Genomic DNA, 15189 nt, shown 5'->3' with positions numbered 1-15189 from the left:
TTACTTTAACTTTATTTGCAGTCCACCAACTAGAAACGGGATATCTTTTTTTAATTAGGTTTGATGTAGGTATTAAAATGGTAATTTCGAATGAATTTATTTAAAATAAATGGAAAATAAGCTTAAAATTAAGTTTGTATGTCCAATTCCGGAAGCAGACACATTTTTTTCATTGGAAATTCCCTCCCAGTAAGTCTTCTCTTCTGATTGGATGTTGGGGTTGGCGTCATCGTGACGGTGTAGTCACGTGACATTCTTTGTGAGTTAACTCGCGAACGTACCGATCTAAAGGCCATTAATGTGAGAATTCTTTTTCACGACGTTTTTGCTGTAAGTTTTTTTTTCAATTTTTTTATCTTATAATTATTAATGAATGAAAAACAATTAATATATTTAAGTAGTGTCGCTTTTTAAAGGAACGAGGGGTTAATTTTAGTTCTATAATGCGCTGTGCACGCGTCCCTAGGAAAGGCGCGCTCCATTCAGCAGTTCAGTAACCGTGGGCCCTTTGTCACAATGTCACGCTAAGCCTCGTTTCTAAAAGCCCGAAAAGCTTTCCTTACTTAATTAAAACTATTAATTACAAATTTGATTAAACGTACAAAGAAAGTAGGTATTCCAATCGAAATAAATTGAAACATATCGCCGATTTACCTGTGTTAAAAGACAGTTTGCGCCATTATGAGGTTAAGCCTTGGCTGATTTACTTTGTTAATAAGAACTTAAGATAGCTCTTATTAAGACACTCAATCATTGATTGGTAATCATTGCCTACGCGTTATTATTTAAATTTAATTTAGCAACATTTTTATAAAGATTGAGCGTATAATTTTAGTCAACATAGGTGTTATTTTAGACCAATGTTTATATGATATTGAATGCTTATTAACCTTACACTTATTGAGACACGTGTAGCGCATTAACTGTGGCTGAGTTGGTTTGATTAATATATTGTTGTTGGTTTATATTGTAACGAATTTAAACTAGTGGATCTTTGAATGTTTTGGTATTGATATATTTCAGCTTTTGTACATACCTCTGTTTTGTATATACTGTATATGATGAGTTCGCAGAATATGGGGAGGGCTTCAAAAGACAGAGGAAATAAAAATCAGAACACACCCCACAAAAACACAACAGAGTGGCCCAAAGCTCCTGACGGATTGAATCCCAAAGTCCAGGTACTGATCCCCATCTCCCTGATTGACTTTAGATGGTTAGTGTGTAACAAAAGTGTGTTTGGATTTATGTATGAATTAGGCAACAGCTGAACAGATCAGAATAGCGCAGATAATCAATGACGCTAACAAATCGGACGATCCAGATTTGCAAAAGAAAATTGATCAAGTTAGCGAACTGACAGGCAAAAGTAATGATACAGCCATCATTGCCTTGCATGATTGTGATAATGACCCTGAGAGGGCCGTCATCATGCTCCTAGAAGGAACGCAGAATGAAGTAAGACTGGATTTGTGAATTAATGAAGGAACTGACATTGATCCTATTGAGTCCTGTGTGTTTTTTAGGGTGAATGGGAGTTGTCTGGTAAAAAGAAGAAGAACCGTCAATCTCAGAAGCAGAGTGAGGCAGTGTCTGGAGAAGGAGGAAAGGGCTCAACATCAGCCAACAACAAAGAGAACAGAACAGAGAAGGGAGAGAGAAACAGGGGAGATCGCCCTCAAGAGAGGAACAGAGGAGAGAGAGGGGGAGAAGGTGGAAAGTCGGGAAGGGAGGACTTCCGCAACAGAGGACCCCCGCGCCTCAACAGGGGAAGAGGAGGCAATTGGAGAAACAAAGAAAATGAAAAGAATGAGAGAAATTTGGAAGAAAGTCGAAGAGAAAGAAATGCCGATGGCAAAGATGATGGTAGACCTAGAGGAGGAGGAAGTAAGAAAATCACACTTTGCATTCTAAGTGTAAAGGGGACTTTATTAATAATTGTGGTTAGGACGAGGTCGCGGTAATCGCGGAGGCGACGGCAGTCGAGGAGGCAACCGTGAAGGAGGTGGTGGTGGTGGAGGAGGGCGAGTTCGCACTTTCCAGAATAGGGGTCTCTCTTCTGATGGCTTCCCTCAATCCATGGACACGTGGACAAACAGCACTGCTGAACAAGCCTCGGACAATGCTCCCAGATCAAAAGCTCCCGCTCACAACCAACCGGGAACCACAGGTATTCATCAACATTATTTTTATAGCATACTTATCACTTAGATGAGTGAAGTGTTCGTTTCACGCCTACAACTTCCCATTGCAACGCATTGTATTTTGTGTTGTTCCATTGAACTATTTCATAGCTTTGCTTAATATTGTGAGGGTAGAGGCCTATTATTGGGTTGTTGCAATGAATATACCGCGGATAACGAGAATCAGGTTTCAATTTAGGAAATTGGTCAGAGATAGCCAACAGTGAGGACTGGAGTGAAGAAGACTGGACTGAAAGTGTAAATATATAACTTCAAACCATCTTTTTATTCAATAACTTCAAGATAGTCAATGTTATAATTGAAACGAATGGTCGCGAGCAGTTAACAGAAACAAAAGTATTCACACCAAGCACCAGTGTACAGTCGAGCCTACAAAAGAACGAAGATTCGCCTTCCGCTAGTGGACTGACCCAGAGTCTCGATTTAGTCTCATTGCTACAAAAGCAACAAGGAACTCCATCCTCCGATATGGTTTCCGCCGCCAAGAATTCCATTCAGTCCAACGGAGTCTCCCCCATGGCGCAAACGCAAGTGTCCCAAGCATCCCAATTGGGACAAAACCAATTCAGTTTAAGCCCCTATGCTCAACAGGCAGCTGAGAGTATTAAAGCCGCGGTTGGAGTAAGATATCATCACTTCCTTGTTCACTCATTCATGCATGGTTGGTTTCAAGTACATTTGTCTTCTCAGATTCCTAGTGGTATGAACAGTAATTCGTCACATCATGGAACGACAAATAGCGCCTACTCTTCCGTCTTTTCGAGTGGGAATCAACAACAAGCCATGGATCTCTCCTCCAACGCTGCCGCCTCCACCCTGCAACACATGCAACAACAAGCCAACGCGGTGGCCATGGCCAAGAACAACCAAGCTTTGGCACAGAGACCCAAGGCGCAAAGACCTAGAATACCACCCCCATCCAAGGTATAATTAAGTTATTGGCCTAATAATGTTTCAAACTGACCACTTAATCATTTTAGATTCCCGAGTCCGCGGTTGAAATGCCTGATGATGGCATTTCCAACTTAGATGTTCAGTTTGGAGCTTTAGAATTTGGGACTGATTCGTCACTGAGTGGCATTGATTTTTCGGGGCTACCCGACTCTGTCGGTGGCTTCCAAGATAGTACAAATATCATGAGCAAACAGATGTCTGTCGGGGCGGGGGGACACCCCAACAGCGTCGCTATCTCATCTTCCATTCCCATCACGTTGAATTCTTCGTCGACATTGGGGAAAGATTCAAGTTCCGCCTATGGTCTAAGCTCCTCAGTTTCCACCGTTAACAAAGATCTCGCGCAAAACTCTACAAGTATTAGTGGATCGGCGCAAAAGGTTTCGGCGCCGGATACAATGATGATGTCCTCTCAACAAAGTGAGAGGAAGAGTGTGTCGGGACCTTCTTACGGATCACAAAGATCCTCTCAATCTACTACAGTTGATGGTAATTATCCTATTATTATTATCATCATCAAGGAGTTGTAGTAGATCTAATGTTGATGCTTTTTGACAGGACCATACTCTGGTCAGAAGTCCTTGTTAGGGTCGTCAAGCCTGAGTTCAAATTCGAATAACTACTCGCACCAAAGTAGTTCCTTGACGCAAATGGATAATTTATCCAATGTAGCCAATCAGTCTCAGAACAGTTACATGAGCAATGCTCATAATGCCTCGGCAAATAGCTATGGCATGCAACAGTCAACTGCGTACAACGCGGGATCCGCTCAAACGACGGGCTATCAACCTCAACAGAGTGGTGGTGGTGGTGGTGGATACAGCGCCTCCTATACGTATCCGACCCAACAGCAAGGTTACGCAAACAGCGCCTCTCATTCTTTGTCAAATAACTCTTCAAAGTTAAACAGTTCCATGAATCACGTTGATCAGCAACAAAATTCACAGGTAGGTTTCGCCCTACAATGGCATGGAAATGGTGCTAAGGCAAGTGGTGCTAGCGGATTAGACTACCCATAGAATCTCTAATTTCGTCCTACAATAGCGTAAAAATGGTGCTAGTGGATTAGAGTACCGGAGTATCCCCAATAGTCATTTCAATAAGGCCTATTTGTTTTTGCAGCTGTCCTATGATAACTCGAGTGGTGGAAGTTTATCTAGCAACAGTGGCGCCTCGAATCAAGTTGGAAGCTTAGGAGGATCAAATTTGGGAGGATCATCGGCCCTGGGTGGTCTAGTAGCTACATCCTCATCAACCATCACAACTTCGGTGCTAAAGAATTCTGTCCCAGCGAGTAAGTAATCATCTTCATTGGGTCTCGCGTCTTCCTTTTGGGGACACGTTAGCTAGCTCTCCCGGATTGTTGATGGAACTAACTGGTGTTTTACAGCAGGAAAGCCTCAAGCGAATATTCCGCCAGGAGTACCGGCAGCGGCGGCCACGCCCACCATGATGAGTCATCATCCCTACATTATGAGCCAGGCAGCTGGAATGCCATTTTACGTAAGTCTCCCATTCCTTTATCCAACAATAATGGGGGAGGGGACGGGGCATTAATAAGACTTAAGTCAACCTATAGCCCATGGACTCGCGCGTGTTAGATTTTGCTGTGGTCTATCCATAGCCCATGGTTCGCGAACTCAAGCTAAGCGCGTGGTCCAGTTGGCTGTGGTCTATCCATAGCCCATGGGCTCCCGGATTCAAGGTGAACGCGTGACCGAGTTGGCTGTGGTCTATCCATAGCCCATGGGCTCGCGAACTCAAGTTGAGCGCGTGATGGAGTTGGTTGTGGTCTATCCATAGCCTATGGACTCGCGAACTCAAGCTAAGCGCTTGATGGAGTTGGCTGTGGTCTATCCATAGCCCATGGTTCGCGAACTCAAGCTAAGCGCGTGGTCCAGTTGGCTGTGGTCTATCCATAGCCCATGGGCTCGCGGACTCAAGCTGATCGCAAGGTCGAGTTGGCTGTGGTCTATCCATAGCCCATGGGCTCGCGAACTCAAGCTAAGCGCGTGGTCCAGTTGGCTGTGGTCTATCCATAGCCCATGGGCTCCCGGATTCAAGGTGAACGCGTGACCGAGTTGGCTGTGGTCTATCCATAGCTCATGGGCTTGCGAACTCAAGTTGAGCGCGTGATCGAGTTGGTTGTGGTCTACCCATAGCCCATGGGCTCGCGAACTCAAGTTGAGCGCGTGATCGAGTTGGTTGTGGTCTACCCATAGCCCATGGGCTCGCGAACTCAAGTTGAGCGCGTGATCGAGTTGGTTGTGGTCTACCACAACTATGACATGCGTCTTTTCCAGGGAATTATTCCGTGAAATATTGAGGGGGGGGGGACAAACTTAGGAATTTGAACACCCACGTACCGTTAGTTCCAAATTTTAATCAAACTTTTAAAAAATACTTATGCAAAATCCGCATTTCTTTATAAAACAAAAGAACAATCTTCTCACACGCGATTAATAACACTTTTTATCAAAACTAAACATTCCCCATTTTTTTTTTTTTTTTTTTTTTTGCTTAATCGCTTTGGAGTCTAATAATTATTATTTTGATTGGATCTCGCTTTAAAACTGATCTTGCTAAGCCTGTGCCAATAAAATTAATACTAAGCCTTTGCCAATAGGATTAATGCCAATAAAATTAATACTAAGCCTTTGCCAATAGGATTAATGCCAATAAAATTAATACTAAGCCTTTGCCAATAGGATTAATGCCAATAAAATTAATACTAAGCCTTTGCCAATAGAATTAATGCCAATAAAATTAATGCCAATAAAATTAATACTAAGCCTTTGCCAATAGAATTAATGCCAATAAAATTAATACTAAGCCTTTGCCAATAGGATTAATGCCAATAAAATAATTAATACTAAGCCTTTGCTATTGAAATAACCGCAACGTGGTTATTTTTATACTTCGCTTTTATTTTTTTTTTATTATTTGACGATTTAATTTGCGGTCCATTTTCTCTGTCTGGTGGTCAGTTTTTCATAATTTTCTCTTTTTTATTTACTGGTTGTTTCTTATTTTTGAAGGGCTTGCAGCCGACTATATATAGTGTTGAAGAAATGCAGATGATGCAGTCAAGGATGGTACGTTGATACATAACACTGTGCCAAAAAACAAAAACACCAACAAAACACAATAATATATATATATTACCATCTTAATTAAATTAAACCATCGTCTACCTCTTCCCCCCCTCTCGTTTCATCCCCCCTTCCTCTTTAACGACAATTATGTCTTTAGCTAGCTTTAATATTTCGTCACACGGAGCAAAGATGGCCGTCAAAATTGATTCCATTTTTCATTGGTGTTGTAATGTTTTCCTCATCAGTATCTGGCATTGTTTGGGTTTTTTTTTTTTTTTTTTTAGGTTCAGACCCCGAGTAACCAGCAATTAAAAATAAATAATTAATTAACCGAAAGATCATTTGTATAAGCAGTGGTTGTTGTTTATGTTTCCATTTCTAGCTTTTTTTTTTGTTTTGTTTGTTTCAGGGAAGCATTTATTTATGTTTTTGGCTCATTTTGTTTTGTCTTTAACACCCATTTTTCAGTTCAATCGCAACTCATCAGGAGAGTTTTCAGTTCACCTCGGATTTATTTTGAAAATTTAACAACAAGTTGTTTGTTTTTTTGTTTTTTAATCTAGGGCTATTACGATATGCAGTATCAAGCGCCCACCAGTTTAACAGGACGGGATCCTAGTATGGCCAGTGTAGCTTATACAGGTAAATACTTCATATACATAACCTACCCTGATGCAGGGTCCTATAATTCCTATATTTTGAAAATAGGCCTATAAAATCCTATTTTTTCAAGAAAAACGTCCTTAAATCTTATATTTTCATGAAAAACGTCCTTAAATCCTATATTTTCATGAAAAACGTCCTTAAATCCTATATTTTCATGAAAAACGTCCTTAAATCCTATATTTTCAAGAAAAATGTCCTATAAAATCCTATATGTTCAAGAAAAAAGTCCTATAAAATCCTATATGTTATAGAAAAAACGTCCTATAAAATCCTATATGTTTAAGAAAAAACTTCCTATAAAATCCTATATGTTTAAGAAAAAACTTCCTATAAAATCCTATATTTTCAAGAAAAAACTTCCTATAAAATCCTATATTTTCAAGAAAAACGTCCTATAAAATCCTATATTTTCAAGAAAAACGTCATGTAAAATCCTATATTTTCAAGAAAAACGTCTTATAAAATCCTTTATTATCAAGAAAAAGGTCCTATAAAATCCTATATGTTCAAGAAAAAGGTCCTATAAAATCCTATATGTTCAAGAAAAAGGTCCTATAAAATCCTTTATTTTCAAGAAAAAGGTCCTATAAAATCCTATATTTTCAAGAAAAAGGTCCTATAACATCCTATAAGTTCAAGAAAAAACGTCCTATAACATCCTATAAGTTCAAGAAAAAACGTCCTATAACATCCTATAAGTTCAAGAAAAAACGTCCTATAACATCCTATAAGTTCAAGAAAAAGGTCCTATAACATCATATAAGTTCAAGAAAAAAGGTCCTATAACATCCTATAAGTTCAAGAAAAAAGGTCCTATAACATCCTATAAGTTCAAGAAAAAACATCCTATAAAATCCTATAAGTTCAAGAAAAAAAGTCCTTCCTATAGAGCTATTTCAGAGGGGGTAATGGCTACGTCACCAATGCTATTTGCCCATAGAGAAACCCTCACAAAATGGCCGCCCTCTACACTCAAAGGCAGGCCCAATTTTCGTAGCAGACGAAATTTTTCCCCCACTGAAATAGCTCTATATGTTCAAGAAAAAACGTCCTATAAAATCCTATATTTTCAAGAAAAACGCCCAATAAAATCCTGTTTGTTGTTTATTTGTGTATTGGTTTAGATGTGAAATTCAGCCGAGCTGATTCCGAGGCTTCATCAGTGGCGACGACGTTATCTCAAGGTCAAAATGCCACTCAGACTCACGGTCAAACGTTTATGAACGCGGCGCCAGCATTGCATCCGGGATACGGTTATTACTTTCCCGCCCAGGGTATAATGCCGGGAAGCATCCCTCACTACGCCCCTCCCATGTTTCAGCAGGTTCCTCCAGCGACCAACGCCCACGGTGCTTCTTCAAACAGCCAGTATCAAAAAGCGACAGCCTATGGATCGCATACTTACGGTTCGGGTATGATACCGCCGTCTTTCATTAATTACTCTACTAATGAACCTTTCCCAATACGATTTAAAAACAATGAGATATAAGAAATACATACAAACAACAACACCCCCTTTTTGGTTTTTTTCGTTTTCGTTTTCTTTATTTTTAATTACTTAAGTTTAATTTTGTCCTTTGTCAAATTGCGTTTGCCCTGATTTATTTGATTTTCTTCTCTAGTTGATTATTATTATTAAAAGTTTAGATGATTTTGGTTTAATTTTATACCCCTTAATGATAATGATATGTATGTCATTGCCATTTTAGGCCCTATCCCCTTTTTAAGGTGTGTGTATTTAAATGTAAGTATTTATGGTTTTTGTTGATTTGAAAGGTACGGGAACAACACCAGATCTGTCAAACTCAATCTACAGTAAATCGCATCAGCCATTGGCTAAGGTACGAATTTAAAAAAAAAAAAAAAAAAACCATCCCATGCGCCGTAATCAAGGATGATTTGGGGGGGGGGGATACGACATGGGAGAGAATTTGGCGCGCTGTGGTAGGGCTTAGGTTGGGTGGGACGCCAAAAATGTGGGAGGAACTGTCCTTCTTGACCAATTACCTATAGTGTAGTGTCGGTAGAGCGGGGAGTAGACTGTTTATCCCTCCCTCTAGGCGCGCTTTTTGTAAGAGGGGATACTGTACGCGCCTGGTAGGGGGGATGACACTGAGCTAAGAGATAGTGTCTGTTCTACGTATGCAAACGTCATACACTTCTATCTCTTAGCTAAGTCTCATCCCCCCTACCAGGCGCGTATGTACAGTATCCCTTCTTACAAAAGCGCGTCTAGAGGGAGGGATACACAGTCTACTCCCCCCTCTACCGACACTACTCTATGGTATGACGTTTGCATAGTAGAACTGACATTACTCTATTCCTCCCCCCTTTTTTGATGTCCCATCCAATCTGACCCATTCCGCAGTTACTACCCCCCCGCCTATTTCTCGCGGGTTTACTCCCCCCCCTCTTCATCCTTGCCATAATGCGCAAAAATTCAATTTGCATTTGTTCAATTTGCGTAGTAGTAATCGCGGCGGCGTTTTGCTGTTACTGTCTTAGAAGGGGCAAAATTCTAGCTTCCCATTTGGCAATTTTTGTCCCTATCTAAGATTAAAAGTTGTATGTATATGACGCGAGAACGCGTACCACGCGAACCTTGGTGGCAGGGCCGGATTAAGCAATTTAGCACCCGGGGGCCGAGATGGTAGGCGCCCCCTTAAGCCGAGAAAAAAGGAACAGTAAATGTTGCTAAGGGGGAATAGTTTAAATCAAAGCGCCCCCAACAAGCCTTGCGCCCGGGGGGCCAGTGCCCCCTTGGCCCCCCCTTTAATCCGGCCCTGCTTGGTGGTGATAAAAGACAGCTGTTTTGTTTAGGTTTCAATCTTGCTGCATTTGCAATTAGATATTTATGCTAAAATTGCCTGTGGGAAATTGGCAATTGCGCTTCTAAGTTTCGCTGTTCATTTCCACAAAAGCATCTTTAATTTTTGCGAGATAAAATTTTGTTTACGCGGGCCTAACGTTAGTTAATCTGAAACTAAACGGTGGGTTGATTGTTGTCGTTGTTGTTGTAGGGTGCGGGGCCAATTGGCAATTCGTCCACTCCTTACGCCCCAACCCCCTTTATTCCTCTGTTGGCGCATGGCCAACCCCACTCCATCAACCTGCACCATCACCTTCAGGATTCGCCGCAGGCGGGAGCGGGTGCCCATAGCGGCCCCCAAAGAACTCAACAGAGTATGGGCCAAGCCAAAGGTCCTTCCAGCGGCAAACAGAGCTATCCTTTTTGGAATAACAACTAGACGAAAAACAAACAAACAAACAAACAAAAAAAACACCCCACCACCTTCTTCTTCTTCGTCAATGCAAGAAAAGTAAAAATTCAATCGATCCCCCCCTTGAATTATATCCTCAAAAAAAGAACAATTTAGTATCTCTATGGCCCTCGTTGAGATGAAAAAATAAATAAAAATAAACTCCCCCCAAATTACAAGGATATTTCAAAACAGGGAAACGAAATAACAAAATACAAATTTAGAAAAACCAAAACCAAAGGTGGTATTTTATTTTATTTTTTTTCGACTGGGCTCTTATTCAAATTATATATGAAATTCTTCTATACCTTTCACCCCCTCTTCCCCACCCCCCCTTGACCATTGGACCCTTTTTGACAAAATAATCTTCATTCCAAACCCCCGTTTTTAAATTGGACGGAATTAAATTTTTTCCCCGAAATGAGACCAATTGGATCACCTAATTTAATTTAACGAGTTAGGTTGAAGGAAATAGTTGATAACTTTGTTATTTACTGTCCGATTTGATCCTAGTTTGTCTCGTTTCGTAGTTTGGAATGAGTTCTGTCGCGGATTAATTAAAGAGGAATTAATTTCGTCTACAATTAGTTTAAATTTAAAATTATTTAAATGGATTAATTACGGAGAAAATTTAATTAACACAAAGAAAACTTTTTCTCGTCACCCAACAATGGAAAAGCGAAGATTATAATTAATTAGCTTGTACAGTTTGGAAATCCCACCGTTTCTGCTTTTTTTTAATAACAGGTGGTATTAATTTTCTCTATTTTTTTTTTCTATAATGACGTAAGATTGTCCCCTTGACCTTTCCACCTACCATCAATTTTTATTATTATTATTAATATTGTGGCGAGTTATTTTTTTTTTTTTGCGCGCGATGTGTATTATAGGCTATCTTTGACCCCTGACCCTGCTCCCCATCCCATCCCTTTTCCACCTCATCTCGGAAAGAGATTGATTGATTGGTCCAGCTAACACTTATTTTTGTTTTGTTTTCCGTCACGTGACACTATTAGTTAAGATGTATATTTTGTCGTCGAGAAATTTAAGACAATTTTCAAGAATTAAATGTAAAAGGTAACAAAATGAAAGTCAAGAATTTTTAATTTTAATTCTTCCCACCAAAAACATCTTGGATTACGAGGTTAAATTGCGTAGGAAACGATAATAGCTACAAATTGAGTCAAATTCCGACAAAATTGCTCAATTATTAACGAGAGTTATCAAGTTTTAACAGTAAACCTTCGCGTTGCGACATTTTTTGTTCGATTTTGACAAATTTGTCTCATTTTGAAGCCTATACATTGAACTCCTATTTACTTCTGCCGTAATCAGTAATCACATACACGTGGCTTTACTTGCCAGTGCAATTTTCGCGAATGCCGTTCGTTCCTCGAGCATTTATTCCGCAATCTCTTTATCGCGTTTTCTTTTTGCGTAAAAGAACAATTCTGAAATATTTTTAATTATAATTGGGGTTAAAATTTAACTAATTAATCACAATACCGCGTGTAATTTATTTCACACTTAATATCTATCGGAGAAATTATACTCTATGATCATTGGGGGTTAATTCATTTTTTAATTCTTATAATTAACGAGAGGGGATAAAATGTCTGGGATTAGTTTAATTAATAAATTAATTAATTAACTAACCGGTTTTATGAAATATAAAACCGGTTTTGCGCCTAAACTAATAGAGAAAGAGAAATAAAAATAAAAAAGACCAAAAACTAAAAAATTTTCAATTGTAGAAATAATTTTTGTATTGTGGGATCGACTTCTTAACGAACTATTTAAAAAACAAAAACTTATATGAAAGATTTTTAGTAACAATTGTAAAAGTTTTGCCCTTTGACCCCTGATCCCCCCCAAGTTTCCGTCTATGGAAAGAATGTCGTGAAATCCTTAAAAAAAAAATTTTGGGAAAAAAAGGTTTCGAGAAATTAAACTTAAATGAAATTTAATGACCAGTTAAGTGTGCATTTATATATAAACGTCTGAAATCCAAAAAAAAAAAAAACTAAGGCAATCTACGTAAAAAAATTTCCTCAGCCCATCCCAAAACAAATCGTCTTCTATGAAAAAAAAAATTAGTTTGTTTAGGAATTAAATATTATAGTTAAATGATCTTAATCGATACAAAGAAAAAAATTTGGAAAAAAAAACAAAAACAAAAAGATGAATTTAATGTTTACTTTGGTGTGCTTGAAGTAACTGCCGTAAGTGTGTATATATATATACAATAATTATTATGATTATTACATACAAAAATACAAACCGTAATGAAAAACAAACAAAACGCAGTATATTTGCTGGAATTTATCTTTTTTCCACCGCTTGACATTGTGGCTGAATTTCAGAAAAATAAATACAAAAACAAAACAACAAAACAAAGGAAGAAAACAATCGATACGCTACTTTTCATCTTTAAAGATAAGCGACAAGTATTAACCATTTTAGTCTTAACTCTTTTCATCCCTTCTAAGATTGTAAGCCAGCGAGGGGCTATTCACTGTTACATTCCCAATAATCCTTAGCACTATCATATTTTAGGCGTCATCACATACACAGCGTCCCTGGTAATAATTTCGCCACTAACACCGAGTGAGTAAGTGAGTAGCCCCTCGCGGGCGTACGACCGTACTACCGTTTATTTATACTAGCCACCCTTTCATTTGAAAACAAACCCGTTTTGTTTTCAAAAATATTCAGGCAAATATTGTAGGTTTAAGTAAACTGTTCTCCCCAAATTATGTTTTATTTACTCAAGGAAACTTAGGACCTTTTTTCTCATCGGGGATATCATCAATAATAATATTATCATAAAAAGGCATAAATTGAATTTTTTTTTCTCAAGGTAGATTATGGGTTTTCGAAGGCAAAATTACTTTTCAGCTCCAAACAAATAAATGGTATTCAAATATTCTATTCAGACGGAATTATGGTGCTTTTGTTTTCAAGTTCTTGAAGTACGGACAGGCTCTCATCTGAAGGGTTTATTAGCTTAGGCGGAGGGTGTCTTAAGTCGGCATTTTGTGGCTTCTGTTTGCGGACATGGACAGTTTTTATTTTCTTTTCTAAAATGGGGTAATTTTGGAAAGAAAAATTCGTATGGCCAGTGTTTGTTTTTCGAGAAAATTGCCCCTTAAAGCCTATTAAAGACGAAACACTCTTTCCGTCAGAGGTGAAACTTTGAGACAACTGGACACTCTTTCGGCAACTAAGGTAGCTCTCAAAAAGAGAACGATGCCTTACAATACCGGCGTCAAGGAACTAAGACTCTGCATGTTAAACGTAACGTTTTTATTCTCCATTGGAAATATTTGGGACATCTGAGGGAATATGGTGATGTTTTATCATCCCGTCATTCCCTCTGTTGACTCGAAATTCATTCAATGTCGTTACAAACAAACTGTCCTCGCTGGGACGCAGATTCTTCCGTGGCTCAATGAGGACCGAGATGGTAGATTGACGGGCGTCGCCGCCAAGATGCTAGACTATTTTTCAACCTCTTTAAACTTTACTCACAAGTTCGTGGCTAGGTCGGGTCACTGGGGTTCTAAAAAGGAAGATGGGTCTTGGGACGGCTTCTTTGGAATGTTCCAACGTAACGTAAGTCTCGCAGATGCACCCATCACTTTTGTAGTAGCGGAACTCCAGCGAATACTTATCTTGACAGACGAGTGACATGATCATAATTCCAAGTTCGGCCAACCATGTTCGAATGGAAGTGAGCCATTTCAGCGCTCCTTATTACACTTCTCATTTGCATATTATATCCGGAAGGGAAACCGAGATTCCCAAGAACCTCTTCGGGATAATAATGACGTTTGACCTTGAAGTAATTGCTTCCGAGTATAGTTGATAAGGGTCAATTGTAGAGCTAAAACGGCAACCCTTACATTCAGCTTTGGTTGCTCACCTTCTTGGCCTTAATCATACTGTCCATTGTTTCGGTTTTTGCCGAGAGGACATTGAACAAAATTGAGGGGATTCGTCACGACGTGGAATCTTTGTCCTATCACATGATGACGACAATAATGGACTACCTGGCTGCTCTTTTCTTAGAAGGTAACCAGTGTCCTCTTTCCCGAACTCGCTTGACCGGTCTCTTGCCATAAGGATAGGTACCCAACGTGACCCCAAAAGGGACGTCTCGCGCTTTTCTTTGATGATCTGGTGTCTTTCGGTCCTGACCTTGATGAACGCTTTCATGGGACAATTTAAAAGTAGCTTGATGGTTCAAGCGGATCCGCCACGCATTGACAACATTCACGACTTGTCCAGAGTGAAGCGTACTCGCATTCTAGTCTTTAAAGGCTCCATCTTCGAGCATTTATTGAGGGTTCCTACATTATTTAAATCTTATACTAGTGTTTATTTCATTGAATAACACTCTTTGTAAAATGTAGAGTTCGAGACAAGAATCGCTAATGAAGGTAAATAAGATAGTCATCGAATCGGATGGCTACGTCAGTTCGAGATCATTTTACGCCGACGAGAACCTGGAACAGGTTGTCAATGGGAAAATTGTCTTGCTGGCCGAAGGTTCAACTATGCAGTACTATTTGGGGAAACGTTGCGCCAGTTCCCAAAGGGGAATGTTCTACGATGCCAAGGAAACGGTTATACCCTACTATATATATCTGGCCATGAATCATCGTTTGCCCGCGAGCTTCAAGGCAGGAATCGATGACGGGTATTTGGATAAAGCGAGCTTGTATTGAATTAACTATTCTTATGATTATTGTCTTAATTTGCGGACCAGAATCTACCGTCTTTCCGAGTCTGGTCTCATGTCCGTCTGGTTGAGTGAAATGTACCGTGGTTGGGCTAAATGCATCGCTGCGAACGAAGAAAGAGGAGAGAAAACTATGAATTTTGAAGACTTTGAAGGGATTTTCTATTTGTGGATGTTTTGTCTATTGATTTCCTGTTTTGCTCTTTTAGGCGAACTAATTCACGCCCGAAATGCTCGTAAAAATCGCTTCTAAGTCCAATTTTAGT

The 15189-nt window shown here is 39.5% G+C and overlaps 2 protein-coding genes across 7 annotated transcripts; both read left to right on the top strand.

Annotated features, from left to right (window-relative positions):
• The first annotated feature begins 201 nt into the window (after window positions 1–201).
• Window positions 202–11265, top strand: lig (ubiquitin-associated protein-like lingerer). 6 transcript variants are annotated; one of them, XM_089868447.1, is made up of 17 exons: window positions 202–330; window positions 1024–1181; window positions 1261–1458; window positions 1527–1887; window positions 1949–2170; window positions 2383–2441; window positions 2526–2825; window positions 2895–3128; window positions 3185–3647; window positions 3717–4105; window positions 4281–4452; window positions 4549–4661; window positions 6197–6253; window positions 6817–6895; window positions 8044–8331; window positions 8696–8760; window positions 9940–11265. In XM_089868447.1, exons 2-17 carry the CDS (start codon window positions 1059–1061, stop codon window positions 10165–10167), a joined length of 3351 nt encoding a protein of 1116 aa, XP_089724573.1. In that variant the 5' UTR covers window positions 202–330; window positions 1024–1058; the 3' UTR covers window positions 10168–11265. The 6 variants fall into 6 exon arrangements, with proteins under 6 accessions (XP_089724573.1, XP_089724572.1, XP_089724570.1 ...); XM_089868446.1 differs by having other exon boundaries at window positions 2371–2441; window positions 4552–4661; XM_089868444.1 differs by having other exon boundaries at window positions 2371–2441.
• A 1466-nt stretch (window positions 11266–12731) lies between these two features.
• Window positions 12732–15178, top strand: LOC149692634 (putative glutamate receptor). The gene is made up of 8 exons (XM_089868452.1): window positions 12732–13269; window positions 13365–13476; window positions 13615–13794; window positions 13862–14023; window positions 14091–14253; window positions 14310–14527; window positions 14595–14881; window positions 14951–15178. Exons 1-8 carry the CDS (start codon window positions 13265–13267, stop codon window positions 15174–15176), a joined length of 1353 nt encoding a protein of 450 aa, XP_089724578.1. The 5' UTR covers window positions 12732–13264; the 3' UTR covers window positions 15177–15178.
• Window positions 15179–15189: the final 11 nt, after the last annotated feature.

This window comes from Phalangium opilio, unplaced genomic scaffold (genome assembly GCF_054372755.1).
Source record: "Phalangium opilio isolate 3A_F unplaced genomic scaffold, DU_Popi_V2 ptg000024l_1, whole genome shotgun sequence".
NCBI lineage: Eukaryota > Metazoa > Arthropoda > Arachnida > Opiliones > Phalangiidae > Phalangium > Phalangium opilio.
Note: the sequence above shows the minus strand (reverse complement) of the source record. Positions and strands in the feature narration are given on the sequence as shown.